Below are 19,756 nucleotides of genomic sequence, written 5' to 3' on the forward strand. Positions count from 1 at the left end.
TTCATGCCTATTTTGGTGAGGGCATTGATCATCTTTTTTTTTTATGAACTAGTGAACGCCATTGACACATGTACATTATTTATTGTCAAAAAATGTAAAGATCATTGACCCACAGAAAGGAATGTTTCAAGTAGATTTGATATGAAGTAATACGTACGGCTATAAATCCTCCATTTCAGCAATGGAGGACCCTCCCAAATTTGAAGAATTCTCCGCCCCTACTACTGCTGGAAAGCCAGGTATGAAGAAATATGATGATGTATGCCTTTGACTATGTCTATATGTTTAACATTCAACCACATTTCATCCATGGAGAGAAGGAAACAAACAAACATGCCTTTGAAATCAAATTACATTTTTCCATATCTCCACCCTATTATTACATAACAAGATTTTTTTTTATCATTTTACATAAGAAATTTCACAAATGAATGTCTTCTTAAATGAATGACATTATATTTCCTTTTCCCCTTTAATATTTAAGAATGCATAGACCCAAGATTGCCCCCCCCCCAATTTCAAAATAGGAATATGCGTGAAGCTCTTAAAATTGCTCCTTCATATTGCTATTGGGTTCATTGGAAACTTCCATTAGGAATGTTACAGAAGGAGAAGTCATGTACATGTAGGTAAGATGTCACCCAGAACCACCCCATCCTGGGGGGTGTTTCATAAAGCTGTTTGTATAAAGTTAAGAACGACTTTTAGAACGACTGGTGAACCTTTCTTACGCACTGAATCATCGCCAATGAACATTGAATGGTGAATACCATTTACCACAAGAAAGGATCACCAGTCGTTCTCAAAGTCACTCTTAACTTATGAACAGCTTTATGAAATGGCCCCCAGGTAAAAGTTATAGGAGCCTCCAGAAATCCCCCCCCCCCTGTCCCTGGTACAAGTTGGCTAGTTGAAAATGTAATTAAGAAGGATTTTCTTGCAAATAAAATGCCCCCCCCCCCTTCCTGTTACAATTAGACTTTATCACCTTTCTGATTCGGGACCATGACATTTGCTCCGGCGACAATTGCTCCAATGGAAAATCTCCACGTAAAAGCCAATACAATGTACATGTACATGTAGATAACCATCATGACCAATAATGATAGTAATAACACAATTCTTGTATAGGGCAGGCATATCACATTATGACGTGACGTCTCTATGTGCTTCCAAGGGACTTAGATATTATTACCCTGGCTTTAGCCCCACAGCCTATTCCAGTGTGAAGGCATTTCAAGGAATAACCTCACCTGGGTTGAGTTCAGCACTGGTACAGTACCCATGACCTTCTGTTTCAAAGTCAGAAGACTAATCCACTGGGCCACAGTGTTCCAATAATTAACCCCTAATCATTATCTTTACATTATTCTGAACGAAAAACTCTATTACAATCCTAACTCTAACCCTATATGCCTTCTGAGATATCAAGACCGGAGCAAATGTCGCAGGAGCAAACGTCGCGTCACCTTGTGATTCAGCTACAGTCATGGATGGTATCTATTGACTCATGCTCTTAGTCCTTTACTGTTGGTTGTGAGATCATGGTTAAAAAAGAGAAGTCATTCCATTGCATTCTGCTTAACCCTTTCAATGCTACTGGAAAAATAGTCCTGGCCGTGTCTTACAAAGAGTTACAATTGATCCGATCAATCGTAACTCAATGGATATCCATCAGTGTCATAATTTTTTCTACAGGAAATGTGCACAATGTCCTTTGTATACAAAGAGAAGCACAGTGAATTTTCAAGACAGCGATGAATGCATGAATATACATCATAGCTAGAAAATATTTTGAACAAACATGCATAATAGATTATGACTTTGCTGGCCGTCCATAGTTGCGATCGATCGGACCATCGCAATTCTTTGTAAGACGGGGCCCAAGTCTGAGATCAGCAAAATGCAGGTCGACAATGAAAATAACGGGCTATATATTGGAAGTAATTGCGTTTCTAGTTCAAGGGAAACGTTTGTTGTTCAAAGGGTGAAGATCGTACATGTATTTATGAATTCCAAAGTACTTTCCATGTTATTTTAGAATAATACTATTGTAAAAAAAAAAAAGTTCCATTGCACAGGATTGCTATTCGGATGCCCATGTATTAAAAATATGACTAATCCAAAGAGGCAAAATCTGAATCGTTGTGAACAATTAAGATTTATTGAGTAGAAGAAATAACCAGTTGTCTCACTACATGTACAGTATGTATCAAACGTAGTAGGAAAGCTTTCCTACTACGTTTGATACATCATGATACAACTGGTTATTTCTTCTACTCAATCCTTCACCACGATGAACCTCTTCCACATCAATTAAGATTTATTCCCATATACTACGCTGCGTGCAGTCGCAGCGAAATAGAGTTAATTTCTGAGCATTTTGGTGCTGCCCAAATCATGCAGCATTTCACTATCATTCTTATCAGCTTCTTTCAACAATGCGATCTCATGTCGAGTACTATAGATGATGTTTATTGCTCATACACTCACAGCTCATTTATTGTCTCATATTTCGCCACTTCATAACAATATTCCTCTTTATAGCTTTTTTTAAACAATTTAATGCATGTTGATGATATGCAGTGTACTATGGGTCACTCCACCAAAATTTGAAAATTCATCCATGTAAACTCCTGAAGTAAAAGAAATTGGGTATCAATGAGTTAGTGTATCTTCAATATTTTGTGATAATCAAATTAAAGTTGAAAATTCATAAACCCCTGAAGAAAAAGAAATTGGGTTTCATGCTGTCAGTGTGTTTTCTTAATTTATGACTATCAAATTAAAATGGAAAAATCCATAAACCGTTGAAGAAAAAGAAATTGGGTTTCATGCTGTGAGTGTGTTTTCTTATTTTATGACCATCAAATTAAAATTGAAAATTCATAAACCCTTGAAGAAAAAGAAATTGGGTATCCTGCTGTCAGTGTGTTTTCTTATTTTATGACTATGAAATTAAAATGGAAATTCATAAACCGTTGGAGTAAAAGGAATTTTGTCTCATGCTACATGTATACATGTATGTGTGTCTCCTTATCATCATCATATTGAAAATTCATAAACTTTTGAAGTAAAAGGAATTGTGTCTCCTTATTACCATCAAATTAAAATTGAAAATTAATAAACTTTTGAAGTAAAAGGAATTGTGTTTCATGCTATCTGTGTGTCTCCTTATCACCATCAAATTAAAATTGAAAATTCATAAACATAATAAAGCAGTAAAACAAAATGGATGTCAACCTGTCAGTGTGTCTTCTTACTTTCAAGGCTGTCAGCCATCTTGCGCCCTTGGTGGGTATAGCCCCTAGATTTGCTCAACACGCATTGGAGCTTAGTTTGATTTAATAGTCGAGATGATGTCATGGTTAGTTTACCTATTAAATCTTGTCAATGAGTTTGATATTGAGTTTGAACTTTTTGGAAAGTGCACGTCCTTATCAACTTATGGAACATTGATCATGATGCCCTTCATGAAGTTGTGATCAATATTAATTTGTAATTCATTGAATTAAAGAGCATACCTGTACCTCGATTACTGCCCCGTTTTCTTCATTACAATCCAAGTTACATTTATATACTTAGTCCATTCCATTAATATTTCAATGCGCTTTACAATTATAGCATACATACAATACATGTATATCACTTAATACATTAGAATATAATCATAATAATAAGAAGTCAAGGAAAAAATATATTAACATTTACTACATAATATTTATAAAACTAAGGAATTAAGGAGGAAGAAAGCAGGAATGTCTTTAGTCTGCTCTTAAAGGCCTCAACGGAAGGAGCATTGTAGGTTTGGGTAGGAAGTCTATTCCATAGAGTGGGAGCGATTGAGGAGAGGGCGCGATCACCATATCTATCTCTTAATGATTAGAATTGAAAATTCATAAATTCTTGATGAAAAAGTATAAATATTTAAAGGCCTATTTTTATTATTTATTTTATTTCTTTGTTTCTTCTTCTTTTTTTCTCTCTTTTTTTTTTTTTTGGGGGGGGGAGGTACTGTAATGTCCGACCCTGGCAAACTGATTGCACTGAAAATAATAGGATTCTGATTCACCGGAAAATAAAATTTAGCAATTTATTCAGGAAAGTACCTTTTTGTCTTGCTTCTTTTATGTGAAGTCCATAGTCCATTTATTCTCACAATATGAGTAAACACTCTGCCGGGCTTTGGACTCGAGTCGATAAGTCATGAGATTGTTATAAACCATACATTCGTAGATCCTTCTTAGCTTTTTTCTTACTGAATATTACTGCAGCACCACATATTGCAAATTATGTGAGCTGTTTTGGAGAGGAGTGTTTTGTGTGTATACTTTGATGTGGTAGAGTGGTTGAAATGGCTACTAAACCTGCAAAGACTAAGAGGGGTAAGTCTGAGGATGTATGATTGTGTGGTGTTAATCATTTTCATTTCCAAGTGTTGGTGCATTTGTTGAGTATTCATTTGTTATTCTCTAAAGCATCAACAGCTGCCATATGCTTGCATTTTTTGTGTATATTTACTTCTAATAAATCTTCTATTAATCTAGGACAATCTATTGGTGATATGGCTGATCCCTTATACTGGAAATTGTATCGAGATCCAAATCATGTGTGTCTTTCACTTTGTGATGATATTTATTGATTCCTGTATCATTATTCTGCTACATGTACATGTATTTGTTGTTTACATCTCCACAACTTAAATTATGATAGATTAAATACTCCTCTAAATGTATCTCTTGTTCATGAGGTGGGTGCCCTTCACTAGCGTACATGTACCTACGGAAAATCCTGGAAAATCCTAGGTACGCCAGTGGTGCTCTTCCATTGAAACATGATGTCCAGTATAATTAGATGTTGTGAAGCTGAAAAGAGAAACAAATAAAAAAAATAAAATTTTTAATCAAAAAAAATTAAAAAAAATTTGTTTCTTTAAAAAGAAAGAAATTTTGATAAAATTTGTGTATGTTACTTCTAGTTCACCAGGTGGCAATATATAATCCCCAGTCGGCCCACAACCAGTCCCAGGCCATGCCCCCAGGCCAGGGCCATCTATCACATCAAAACCAGGCCGGTGGGATGGGCATGCAACACGGTCAACAACAGCTACCGGTGAGTACTGAAACAAGTAGGGACCGGGTGGGTGTTTCATAAAGCTGTTCGTAACTTAAGTGCAACTTTAAGAATGACCGGTGATCCTTTCTTCACACCAAAATGTTCATTGCCGATGGTTTAGCGGGTGTTGTTCTTTAAGTCGCTCTGAAATGAACGGCTTTAGGAAACACCCTCCAGTTTCATTGAAGACTTACAATGTACAATTATGGTCGCTTTGTCATTCTAGCAACTTCCATGGTAGCAGAGCTCAATAGCCAATCACAATCAGGTCCCCTATCTATTATTTTTGTAAAACTGAAAGAAATCCGAAGAGACCAAAGGCACTTTATACTTCAGTACTGAAATAACCAGGGACTCGTTTATTTAAAGAAAGACTTACCATTATAGTAGCTTTGTCATTATCGCAACTTGCGTTGTAACAGGTGGACAAAGTAGCCAATCAAATTCAAGGTTTCCAATAGTAATTACCATGTTTTGGCAAGTTTCCATAATTCCAAGTCGCAACGAAACAGCGACCCTGACAAATATTTATGTCAAACTGACAGAGATCCAGAGAGACTGAAGGTCCATAAGGCCAAAATGTCCTTATGCCATGAGCCCCCCCCCCCTACAGAGTCCTGGGGCCCATCTTACAAAGAGTTACGATTGATCCGATCAATCGCAACTATGGAAAGCCAGCAAAGTCAACATATACACTGCATGTTTGCTCAAAATTATTTCTAGATACGAATGTACATGTATATCCATAAATTCATTGATTTCTTGACAGTTCGGTGTGTTTAGTATCCTCATTTTTGCTATAAACAAAATGACATAGTGCAAATTTTCAGTAGGATCAATCATGACGATGATGGATTTCCTTAAAGTTGTGGTTGATCTGATCAATCGCAACTCTTTGAAAATCAATCGCAACTCTTTGTAAGATAGGACCGTGGTGTAGTATCAAGTTTCAAGCACTAACTACATGTAACTTCCCAGCTCTGACAATCATTGTTTTGATTGGTGTAGAAGTTCAGGGCCCCATCTTTCAAAGAGTTACGATTGATCCAGGTGTCGATGTTGCTGGTCGTCCATAGTTGTGATTGATCGGATCAATCGTAACTCCATGGAAATCCATCAGTGTTATAATTTTTTCTACAGGAAATTTGCACAATGTCCTTTGTAAACAAAGAGAAGCACAGTGAATTTTCAAGCAAACAATGAATGCATGAATTTTAAATCATAGTTAGAAAATATTGTGAACAAACATGCATAATAGATGTTGATGTTGCTGGCCGTTCATAAATGTGATTGATCAGATCAACCGCAACTCTTTGTAAGACGGGCCCCAGATAAGTATTTCATGAAACAGATATATACATGTAGCCAGTGATTTTCACTGAATACAATTATAAGCTACTAAAATCCTTGCATCTGATTGGCTCAGAACAAATTAGTTGGTGAAAATCACTTACAAGATGCTTCGTGAAACACTTCTTACGTCTTGCTTTGCTCTTTGTTCCTTCGCTATTGAGTAGGTGTCTCCATGTTTATGGATATATCCCTCTTATTCTCAGAAAAAAATGAACTATTATATACATGTATATTGAAAGGATAAACTCGAGGATAGTCTGTCCCACGATCCTTCAGTCCTTTAGCAATAGTCTTAAGTGATAAAACCCCAGGACGAATACCTTTCTGGACTGTCATAAGCTTTAAGGAGGTTAACAAATTTTAAAAAAAATGTTTTTCATACCTTTTAATAGGTATTATTTAATTCAATTTGAAGTGAAAAAGTGTGGTGCTGTGATATGAAAAGATAATATGGTTGCGAATTGAACTGTAACAGTCGAATGGATGAGTTTAAGTACATAGTGGTTTCCAATTAAAATGGTCCAAAATATAACTAACTCACACAATTAGGACCTACATTGCAGTTCTAGCAATTTCCCCAGTTGAACAAAATATTGATGAGTAATAGGCTTAGATTGGAGCTAAAATTAATCTGGTTTTAATGAAGCATGGTGCCTGTTGGTCCTGCGGAATGATTCATCAATCCACTGGCCTAGTTTCCCCTCAAGAGTTCCGAGGATTGTTCAGACACGGTGCTGCAGCAACAAAACTTAGCAACTAAACTTAGCACCTAAACTCAGCAACTAAACTGAGCAGTTAAAGATTTGGTAATATTCATTCCATTGATTGATTTCGGAGAGAAATTCACTTGGTTTCGATCAAAGAAATTTCAGTCTTGTTTTCTTTAATACTTAAAAGAGAGATTGAAAAAAAGGTAAAATTAAATAACATAAGACAAAGAGAAGATAAACATTTACCAAACTGTTTGTTTTATTACATTTAATTGTATTATTTTCGTTGTCAAAAGTTCATGATTGTAAATTTTTAATCATTTGTCTGTGTTATGCTTGACTTTTGTAAATAAAATCCTGGATTAGGAGGACAAAAAAACTTAGCTACAAAACTTAGCAACTAAACTCAGCAACAAAATTTTGCCACAAAACTCAGCAACAAAACGTGGCAATAAAAATTGGCAACAAAACTCAGCAAAAAAACTTGGCTACAAACTTTAGCAATTTTATCTGAAAAGTTATTGGGATGGCACATGTCAACAATTTTGTTATGTCCCAATTTGATAAAGAGCTCTGGAAAATTAAATTCTTTTTTAAAATTTCAATTTTGATAGCGTAAAGGGTTGCAGAAACGAGACTCGGGACGTCATGGAGAAATCTTTATGACATCATAGAACACGAGTCTTGACGTGAAAATGAAAATTATTCTGATGTCATGGGTTTGACATTGCCACTTTGGACTGGTTTCATAGAGATTTGATGATTTATAATGCACATTTATTACCATAAGTGGGGTGGATTGTCTCACAAGTTCTTAACGCTTTAAAAAGATGTTGCTTACCTATGTCGCACCACGTCTGAACGTGGCTTTACCTTCAAAAAATCTTTTACAACGAACCAACCTTTGCCAAAAGTGGGCATTATGTTGGCTAGTCGTCCTTGCCATTGGTTACCCCTACCATAAATCTCTCAAGATTAATATGTACACATGTGGAAAGCCATCCTGGTGGGTGTTTCATAAAGCTGTTCGTAAGTTAAGAGCGACTTTAAGAACGACTGGTGATCCTTTCTTGTGGGAAATGGTATATTCATTGGCGATGGTTTAGCGCGTAAGAAAGGTTCACCAGTCGTTCTTAAAGTCGCTCTCATCTTACGAACAGCTTTATGAAACGGCCCCCTGGTTAGTTTTTGCTCTTACCATATTGTGACCATCATGCCTTCTACCCTAATCAGCAATAATCATGAGATTTTGGCATGAATGTCCTGCCATAGTCAGGTAAAATCGGAGGTGATACATGTTGTTACTACATGTAGGTCTTAAAGCAGTGTGGTACTTTAACCGATTGACTAAAGAATTATTCATTTCCCAATAGACTTTGTCCAGGGCCCCATCTTACAAAGAGTTGCAATTGATCTGATCAACCACAACTATGGAAAGCCAGCATCGTCAACATCTAAACTGCATGTTTGTTAAGAATATTTTCTAGATATGATGTATATTCGATTCAAACATTTGTTTTCTTGAGAATTCAGTGTGTTTTTCTTTGTTTACAAAGGACATTGTGCAAATTTCCTGTAGTAAAAAATATGACATTGATGGCTTTCCAATTTTCCATATAGTGGAGAATGATAGGATCAATCGTAACTCTTTGTAAGACGGGGCCCAGGGGCCCGTACCACAAAGGTTAGCAATTAATCATGCACTTGATTTTCACGATTGGATATACATTGTAGTCAATGCAATCAATTGTAGAAAAATGCTCTACGATCATTGCTAAGTTTTGTGTTCCAGCCCCCTGGAGTAACTCGGTTCCAGTAGGCAGTGGGTTGATGTGCATTACCTGACAGTGAAATTAATATGGAAACAAATGCATAAAGATACACTTCGAAAGTATCAAATGTGACTATCTCCTGTTAAAAAAAGTTTTATTTTAATTTTTTTACAAAGAATTTATCGAAATATTAATATGATAACAGGGAAGAATTGTGGTTAAACACAACTTAAATTTCAACCAATCAGAAAAGAGCATTTTGGACTTGCAACTGAATTGTAATACAAGTTTTTCCCGCGACCGGTCTCAGATTGTATAAAATTTGAATTGCCCAACATAGCACTAAGTTCATTAATCCTTCGCCCATGAGAATTATGGGCAAATTTGCATTAATCCTGTGGAAACAAGAGACTTCAGTAGGTACATGTACATGTAATGGGTTGACTTTGGTGGTGGTGATGTTCTTTAGGGCATTTAAAAGCCTTGTGCATGAGAAATATCTTTGAGATGAAAGATTGCACCGAAATAGAAGCATCTCCTCAAAGCTGTAGATTCATCTCTTCTGAAAACAAATGTTTTATTTGATCGTTAACTCATCTCTATTGTTCTGTTCTGTCTCATGCATGTGCTTCCGATATGTCTTGCACCGACCCGCATGCCGTTGACACCGATTGCTCTGTCCGCTTCCTCCTGGAATGGCTTGGAATGTCTCCTGTCCTCCCTTGGCTCTTTTGCTGCACCCCTCTCTTTACCCGCTTTCTCTCTCTTGGCCACACAACTTTACCACCACCACTACCACCACTACCACCGCCATTACCACCACCACCACCACTACCACCACCACCACCACCCACTGCCGCTCTGTAGAACTATCCCTTGCATCAGCAACAGCAGCAGCAGCAGCAATCTCAACAGCAACACACGTATTACCAACCCCCACAACACATCCCCACGCAGAATCCAGGACAGACCCCCATGCAGCATCAGATGTCGCCGTACCCGGGACTTGGCAACCAGCAAGCGCTCGTCACCCAGCAGCAGCTGACCGACATGCAGATGGTCCCCATCGTGCTCTCGGAGGCCCGGCAGCACCACTCCGACATCAGAACGGCAGTCGGGAAGGTATCGGATCGCATCGATGACCTCTGTAAAAAGGTAAGTTCCTGGAGAAAGGATGAAGAATAGAGGGTTTTTTGTCAAGATCAGGGGCCTGTTTCATAAAACTTGTTACAATAACAAATTTGCAATAACAGTTTAGAGCTTACTGAAATCATTCAATCTGATTGGCTGATAGTAAACTTGTTATTAAAACAAGCCTTTATGAAACAGGCCCTAGGCCATATTTTCTAGGATAATGAAGTGTTTTTTTAGAGTTGATAGAATAATGGGAATATATAGTTCTTGATTTATCAAACGCATAGTTTCTTTCTTTAAGATTGATAAAGGGTTTTAAGCTTGAAAAGGATATCACTCTATGCATAATTGCAAGTCGATTCTGTTATACATATGCATTCACTTTTTAAATCAATTTTGTAGACATTTAATGCTTTTTACACTATTTTATATTTAATTATGATATCGAGACAAGTGCAACACAACGTACATTATACATGAAAATGCATTTTTGTAGTGAAATTATTGACCTGTGTATGATGAATTCTGCAATTTTAGATAACCTTTCAAGTTTGTTGATGGAGATTTTTTTGCTTGACTTAAAAACAATAAAATGGTTTCTCTGTGAAACTGAGATATTTAAGAGCCAAAATGCAAAGACTGTGTCCCAATATTGTTGATCATAAATGTAAATGTAAAGAAAAACCTTTTGCCAAAATTTTTGGCTAAAGTGTGTTTTTTTTAATAAGAGATGGAAACCAAACAATGTTGGATGTGTTCCATGTCGTTCCAAAAATAATACATTGACTTTGATATCCCAGTAAAGACAAAAGAATACAGTCTCTAATTATGTGTGATTAACATGAATAACAGATGTTCCTTTTAGTGTTATTACATGTACAACAATTTTTTTTAACAAGGATTTCTTTATTTCTTTAGTAATATTTCTCTTATTATCGGAGAATGATGAATTAAACAATCTTGAAAGGGGTTAGATGTTTGTGTAAACGTTGTTTCGTTGCCAAGTTGATCAAATGCATGAAGTCATTACTTACTGTACAGTATGTAGTTAAGTTGTTCTGAGTATGAGTACATGTAGCTTCTAGATGTTGTTAAACCGCAAGCCATTAAGGACACCGTTACATACTCCTCATGCGTGAACACTTCACGTTCTATCTGAACAAAGAATATCATTTACTTTGATCGGTATACACCCATTGTTGTGTAACAAAGTAATTGATCACAGAGGTCAAAGGTCAGCCGGAAACAAGAAAAATGAGAGTGGAGGCTACTTGTATCTATGGCACCGGTCAAGGAAGTCGGAACAGATTCAATAACATCCGTAATGCTATTTGCCAACAGGTCAATGACATTCAGACGACCCCATCCCAGCCGGCGTTGCCTAGCAACCAGGCGATGGAGGCGACGGTGTTGATGTCGAACATCTCGCGCATCGTGCAGGAGAACGAGCGGCTCAAGGAGGAGGTTTACGACAAGAATGCGAGGATCGAGAAACAGAATAACAAGATTTCGGAGTTGCTACAAAAGAATCAACTGTGAGTATTCGATTCAATTGTTTCTTTTTCCACTTTCAGTTTGTCATATATATGCAATAATGATGCAATTAACATATAGTATCCTTGTATAGTCACATGTAAAGAGATCAACATACATGTGGACGGTACAATAAACACTTATAAAAAAAAAAAATTTATTGAAAGATATTGGTCTGTCAACACTTCGACAAAATTCAACTCCAAAATGACCGATTACTACATAACAATATTGGACATAGGGTAATCAAGTATCACTAATTGTCTTGCACGAGTTTCAGGTAAAAAGTCATAGGTCATTAGGGTCAATGAGCTTTGACCATGTTGGGGGTATCAACATTGAAATCTTAACCAATGTTAAAAGTTTTTAAAATGTCATAATAACTTTAAAAGTTTATGGATCTATTTCAAGAAACTTGCACATATTAGGGTAATCAAGTATCACTGATCATCTTGGAAGAGATACAGGTCACATGATTAAGGTCATAGGTCATTTTAATAGCGTCAATGAACTTAGGCCATGTTGGGGGTATCAACATTGAAATCTTAAACCAAGGATAAAAATGTTGAAATGTCATATCAATTTTGTAAAGTAAATAAATCTGTTGTATAAAAACTGGATATAAGGGTGATCAAGTTACTGATCATTTTTCACAAGTTTCAGGTCACATGATCAAGGTCAAAAGTCATTAAGTGTCAATGAATTTTGTATTTCATTATCATATGAATAGTGTTTATGTGTGAAGTGTGTGAAGAATTATTCATCTGAGTTGCTTTAAGTTGGCTCTTTTGCTATATTAAATCTCGTATTGCAGGCGAGACTGACAGAGTCTTTCCACCTGTTTTGTTGGAGCATCACTAACCCTAATATAATGCAACATATGCATGTTAAAAAGGAAATCATCAAAAACAAAAATCATAATACTTTGCTTGTCACAATAGAAACACAGCCCTCATACACTGTTTAAGTACAAACCCAATATACTGTACCAACCTTGTTCACGTTTGCACTACAGGCATAATTCCAAAGGAGTTAATCATGATGGTCTACCTAAGAAGTGGGTAGCATGTGTGAATGTGGTTGCATCTTGTCTCCTTCGAATGACACCCCTGATTTTAATGCATAATTCATATATCCCATCAACTATAACACAAAGCTTAGCAATGATCGTAGGATGTTTTTCCACGATTGATTGCATTGACTGCAATGTACAATCAATCGCGAGAATCAAGCGTATGATTAATCGCTGACCTTTGTGTAACGGGACCCAGATTTTAATTCTCGATATCGAAAATAGTCAAACATTCCCAAGGTGAAGCTCACGCCGTTAACTTGTGTGAACCAGTAACTTCTGGGCCCTGTCTTACAAAGAGTTACGATTGATCCAATCAATTGTAACTCTATGGAAATCCATCAGTGCCATAATTTTTCTACAAGTAATTTGCAAAATGCCCTTTGTAAACAAAGGAGAACACACCAAATTGTCAATGAATTCATGGATATACATTCATATCTAGAAAATCTTTTGAACAAACATGCATTTTATATGTTGACTTTGCTGGCTTTCCATAGATGCGATTGATCGAATCAATCGCAACACTTTGTAAGATGGGCCCCAGGTAGGTCAGAATGGTATGCGGCAAGAGGGATAGCTCAAGTAGCAAGTTCCACAATGATTCCTACTCGAAATTGTAAGAAGAGATCGAGAATGCGGTGCGATAGCAGATGAGACTAGACTGGCGCTATGAGTAGACCAGGGGCCCGTTTCATAAAGAGTTACAACTGTTGTAACTTTGCCATAATGGCAACTACCATGGCAACAGGGCTCAGCAGCCAATCAAAATCAAGGTTACCATGGTAGTTGCCATAATGGCAAAGTTACAACAGTTGCAACTCTTTATGAAACGGGCCCCAGAGCTTGTTCGGTCACACATCACTGAACAAAAAGTACATGTAGAACTTCTAGTTCAGTGCACAAAGTGCATGGAAAATTCATGCCGTGTGCTTCATCTGGGAACTTTTGCCGAATGTCAGTAGCGAGAATTGTAATGCTCTTCTGGGCCAGTGATACAAAGCATAGTGACTGATCATTTAAATCATGGGTATAAATCATTATGTACAATCAAACCTGCAAAGCAGTTATGATCAATCTCTTGGCTTTGTGTTATGGGCCCCCAATGATGATTTTCATTTTTTTGTCTGGAATAGAACCACTTTTTTCTCCCATTGCTCTGTACATACACTGTACAAGAATAAGCATGTTTTATTAATAAATTAGCATGAGGAATTGTGAAGCAATCTGCATCCATTTGTATAATTTTTAAATTTGCAATCATTATCCTTTCCCCATAGGCCTACTGTATAGACTGTACCTCTATCTTATTTTCCCCTCAAAATAATCAAGTAACTAATTTTGCCTATTTCTAAAGAATGACACTTTTTATTTGTATCAATATAATTTCCCATAGAAAGAATGATGTAGGTTTATTATTTTTATATTTTTATATTTTTTTTCTGAAATGACGAAAATCCATATTCTATTGTTCAAAATAGACATAAAATGAAATACTCCGAAAATTTGCTTTGCCCAATTGATCGTGGGCCTGGCAGCCGCTGTGCAGCGCCAGATCGACAAGGCTCTATCCCTTTAATCGTTGAACGCCAAACAGGGTAGCAGCAACTCCCATCTTTTAACATATTTTGGTCTGACGCGGCCGAGGTTTGAACCCCCGACCTCCCGGTTGATGTAGGTTTATGTTATCTTTATGATTTTGTAATGAATTTGATTGCATCATTTGTGCATGTTAGTATTCTCACAAACAGGTTATCATTTAAATGCAGAATGCAAAGTTCACATCATAACAAAATGTTGATGAGCTGTCAGAAAAGATGAATCAAATGATGTATTCAAATAATAAATTTCTTATAATGGAATTCATTTTATATAAATTTCAATTCATTCATTTTTTGTATTCTTGTTGTTCTAACCCTAATAAGATATGGTGAAATGCATAAATTCAATATTATAGGAAATTTGATCATTACATTACTGAATTTACCCCCCCCCCCAAAAAAAAAAAAAAAAAAAAAAAAAACCTTCATATCAACATTTTTAATTCCAATTCTCTTTGAAGAAATGAATTTTTTTCATCAAGAGTTTTTGTGAATACCTTCTACCCAGTCATGACTGTACATGTACATGTCCAAGAGGTCAACACATTGAACAGAAACCATGCTTGAAGAGCCTCCACCCCTCATTTTGTTCTCTTTTTTTTTCTTTTTGAAAACTTCTTTTCCCCCAAGTTCGATATTACAGCATGTAAACCATGACCCGCTCTGGGCAGGTCTGTGTTATCATGGCCATTTATGCTGTTTCTTTGTTAGGTACGTGGAACAGAGCAACTCCCTGATGGAGAAGACCAGTGATTCATTTAAGATGACGGCAACGCAGTCCCAGCAACGAGTCTTGGAACTCGAACAGGAGAAGGTAAACAAATCGGACCACATCCAGGAATTGGTAATTTGACCCGTTTAAGTTTTTTCTGTTGGTCATGCCTCCCCCCCGGAAACTTCCCGTTGCTGAAGACAAGGATGAGGATGATGATGATGATAAATGACGATGTTGCCTGGAGCCTGACCCTACCAGTTCCATCCCGCCCGAAGGCTACTTCCTCAAGCACTTCTTGTTGACCGGTTTGCTGTAGTTATGTAGATACATTGTAGCTTTAGTTTCCTTGATTGTGTATGTCTGTGGACTTTGTGGATCACCGTATGGCAGAACAGGAGTGTTACATGAAGCGAATTGTCACTAGTTTTAACTTGAAAATGTTATTTATGACTGGAATTCTTACAGCTGATTGGCTGAGACCAAAGTCCTCAGTGAAAAACCACTGACAAGATGCTTCGTGAAATGCTCCCCTGGGGCCCATTTCATAAAACTTGTTATGATAACAAATTTACAATGATAATCTAAAGCTACTGAAATCAATCAATTTGATTGGCTGATAGTAAACGTAAATAGTATTAGAAGTTTTGTGAAACGGGACCCCGATCCTGTAGTATCCCCTCTCTTGCTTGATGCATCTGTCCAAAGAATGATCCTGCTGAGGATGTTGCAATCATCCATTGCTCTTGGGGGATGTTTCATAAAGCTGTGCACAATTTTTTACAGTGTACCTGACTTGCAAGCGACTGGTGTATGAAGTGCCAAAATGGAAAGTCATTTTTTCCCTCTGAAATACCAACAACCTATGATTGTATTTCAAATAATAATAATAATAATAATATAGAGTATTTATAAAGCGCCAAATCCACATTGATTATGTGCTCAAGGCGCTGACTTATACTTGGTATATTATTATAACCCCGGCTGTAGCTAAGCGGCCATATATGACTAAGACAAAAATGTACATGTACTTTGCCCTGGCAATTTGTTTGAGCATCAAGGATATTGATCATCACCTCCATATTTTCAACTTTAGCTATAAATGCGATAACAAATTCTTGAGATGCACATTTGACTTGCAAGATTCCAGTTGTTCGTAAATTTGTCCATTGCCTTGCTTCATGAAACACCCCCCAGAGCTTAAATGAGCTACATGTTCCCTGTTTTAGACTAAACTCATGTGATTGATATTGACAACAAGTGATTTGCTTATCATACTCCATGTAGAATCCCATTCACAGAGCTGCACTGGACTGTCAATGCAACAGAATGATCCCTAAAACCAACCGGGGCCCTGTTGCATAAAAGCTACTGTTATTGTAACTTTGCCATCCAATGGTAATTAGGTAATAGTGCTCATCAGCCAAATCAAAATCAAGGAGTCCATGAGAGTTACCATTGGATAGCAAAGTCACCATAATGCAATGGGGCCCTGGCCCGTAATTGTAGTTGGTTCATATAAAATGAATAGAAAATTACTGCCTTGACAATTTGAGATCGAGTTTAGAGGCTTCAATCTACTCAGATATAGTTAGGATTGTGAAGAGAATCAAACATATGAATATTTGTTATTGACTAGTTCGTGTATTCAGTTCAGCTGAGAAACAGCATGGAACATGAGTTCAATCAAGGACAAATCCTACAAAATTATACATGTTTTCTTTTGAAAATTAAGTTTAAAAGGAAAAATTTGGAGTACATTTGGCCTTTGATACCATTTCTTTTTGGTGCCAAGTTTTTAGTAAATGCAAGAACCACTAATCTTGGTAGTTATGCTATGGGAATGCTGTCCTCCCTCTTTTTGCAGTAGAAGTGCCCATATTATTTTTGTCAGGTCGTAGAAGACACCACAACTATGAGACTTGTTTTAAACTACTAATCTTTGAATTTCTGGTTGGCTGCGACCAATTCTGCCGTAAAAGTCTTTGGCCCGTATTCTGAAGTCAGGTTTAACTTAGACCATGGTCTAAACTCTGTGCTAAAATTATGGGAAGCCAAAAGTGTCAAAAATGTTATTAACTTGTATGTTTATTATGTTTACTGTGCTCTTTCCTGATTCATCGATGGTGAAGACAATCATCTTTTTATACTTCCTAAACAATTGTAAATGATTTGAGAGCCAAATGAGGTGAAATATTATATCTCGACTGTTAGTGATTTATGTAACGATTAGCTATCCATACTTAAACCACAACTTTAAACCTGAGTTTAAGTTAAACCCAACTTCAGAATACGGGCCTTTGAAAAGATGCTTTCATGAGCCATGCTCAGCTCCTGGTTCTTCCATGAATTTACATAATATTTACACTGCATCGTGTTTGTTGGAAACAGGTCCAGATGACCTCCGAGTTGAGCAATGCGACCTCAAAGATCAGTTCGCTACAGATGGAGCTGTCCAATGTACAACAGAGAGAGAGCCAGCTTCGTGCACAGCTGAATGGTGCCATCAACAACTCGCATGAAAACAGGGGAGAGCTGGACCAACTCAGACAACAACTCAAAGGTGCGTTGTGTTTACTCTCTCTTGTCAATAATTGTCCTTCTCCTAAATCTTTTTTTTATTCAATGTTTCCCTATCATCCTCTTTCTTTACGCCCGGATTACAAATAACATACATGTACAAGTACATGTATGTAAAAGCCATTTGTACATACTCCCTTAAAGATTAATGCCAGTTGTGGTAACAATCTCAAAATTACTTTTTACAGAATCCAATATAATGATCACCCAAGTGCCTGTTTGTATGAATAAAAAATATGTGCCAAAGGATTCTGGAAGAAATTGTGTAATTGCTGAGAAATAAGCAAAATAAGCGTGGATTCGGGCACTTCCAGCAATAATAATATACACTGTCCCTCGTGTGCCTATCTGTGTTGGCGATCTTCAGTGTGATTGTTTTTCAGCTTAGATTTAATGATTTCACAAAGTTCAGTTTATGTAACTGTACCAGATCTAGATCCACAATGATATAGTAATACTTAAAGGTCAAGTCCACCTCAGAAAAATGTTGATTTGAATCAATAAAGAAAAATCAGACAAGTCTAATGCTGAAAATTTCATCAAAATTGGATGTAAAATATGAAAGTTATGGCACTTTAAAGTTTCGCTTATTTTTCACAAAATAGTTATATGCACAATTTAGTCACACGCAACTGAGAGAATCGATGATGTCCCTCACTCACTATTTCCTTTGTTTTTTATTGTTTGAATTATACAAAATTTCATTTTTTACAGATTTGACAATAATGACCAACTTGACTGAACCATGAAATGTTAAACAATGGTACATGTAATTCCACATGTTCAGGGAGAAATGAAACTTTGTTTCACAGGACAATGGGGAGAAAATTAGAATATTTCATATTTCATGTAATAAACTACAAAAGAAATAGTGAGTGTGTGATGTCATCAGTTCCCTCATTTGCATACCGATCGGGATGTGCATATAACTGTTCTGTGAAATTAAGCAAAATTGAAAAATGTCATAACTTCCTAATTTTACATCCGATTTTGATGAAATTTTCAGCATTGTGCCTGTTGGATTTTTCTCTTTTTATTCAAATCAACTTTTTGTTGGGGTGGACTTGTCCTTTAACCTTGGTTGTACAGACTTTCTTATGAAATCAGTGTTTAACTGCAACTACTTTCATTTAGCTTTAAGTTCTGTTCCATTATTGCAATGAATGATATGAATGATATCAGTGATTATGAATTGATGGTGATGATGAGCATTATCATCGTCATCATGATTATGATATTAATAAAGATAAAGTTGATGATATTAGTAGTAACAATGATGGTAATGAAGACGATGATGATGATCGTGGTGATGATGATGGTGGTGATGATGATGATGAAGATGATGATGATGAAGATGATGATAATAGTGATGATGATGATGATGATAATAATTGTGATTATGACAATGATAATGGTGATGATGATGATGGTAATGGTGATAATGGTGATGATATTGATGATAATGATGATAATGGTTATGATGATGACGATTGTGATGATGATGATGACAATGATTAATAATCCCTCCACCTTAAAATTCTTTCTGTCAATGTAGAAAATGACAATAAGTACACTGAGGTTCTGAAGGCACTCAAGGATGAGAGACAGGTCAAGAAACAGTTGGAGAACAGAGTCACTACCTTGGAGGAGGAACTGTCTGAGATGAAGATGGAAAAGGATACAATTGAAAAGGTTGGTTCCACAAGGTTACATCATGTACCCCTTCATGGTTATAAGTAGAAAAGATATTCTTTAAACCAGTAAGTTAAAAGTTAAAAACGAAGTAAGTTAATTCATTTGTAATTTGGTTTCATTTGTTTAAATAAAAACTTAAATATAACCCCCCCCCAATACAATTTGTAAGGTGTGTTCCACAAGGTAACATGTTGTACCCCTTCATGCTTACATGTATATGTAGAAAAGATAATCTTTAAACCAGTAAGTTCAAGATCACGATGATATTGTTTAAAGTCTGTAATATTCTTCTATTTGTCTGTATGGATATAAAAAGGCATACTTCAAATCCATATATTTTCCTGTAAGATTCAAGGGATATGTGTTTTGACATCAGAAAGCTTGCTGTGGAAAGTTAACATTAAGAACAAGAACATTACACAGATTGTGCATGGAGACACATAATATAGTATTAATAACTAATGTGTTTTTGGTGATGT

At 36.4% G+C, this 19,756-nt stretch overlaps 1 protein-coding gene across 22 annotated transcripts in view; it reads left to right on the forward strand.

Annotated features, from left to right (window-relative positions):
- Positions 1–19,756, forward strand: part of LOC129277685 (FK506-binding protein 15-like) — a 92,051-nt gene that overhangs the window by 45,338 nt on the left and 26,957 nt on the right. For 3 of the 22 annotated variants that reach the window (XM_064109930.1, XM_064109921.1, XM_064109926.1), the window contains exons 15-22: positions 180–239; positions 4,979–5,112; positions 9,818–10,105; positions 11,426–11,619; positions 12,633–12,674; positions 15,002–15,104; positions 17,394–17,565; positions 19,138–19,274. In XM_064109930.1, the coding sequence (XP_063966000.1) occupies positions 180–239; positions 4,979–5,112; positions 9,818–10,105; positions 11,426–11,619; positions 12,633–12,674; positions 15,002–15,104; positions 17,394–17,565; positions 19,138–19,274 (1,130 nt within the window). The remainder of the gene's footprint in view (positions 1–179; positions 240–4,978; positions 5,113–9,817; positions 10,106–11,425; positions 11,620–12,632; positions 12,675–15,001; positions 15,105–17,393; positions 17,566–19,137; positions 19,275–19,756) is intronic. The other 19 variants (XM_064109927.1, XM_064109935.1, XM_064109932.1 and 16 more) reach the window with 14 other exon arrangements.

The sequence above is a fragment of the Lytechinus pictus genome, chromosome 15 (assembly GCF_037042905.1).
Source record: "Lytechinus pictus isolate F3 Inbred chromosome 15, Lp3.0, whole genome shotgun sequence".
Lineage (NCBI taxonomy): Eukaryota > Metazoa > Echinodermata > Echinoidea > Temnopleuroida > Toxopneustidae > Lytechinus > Lytechinus pictus.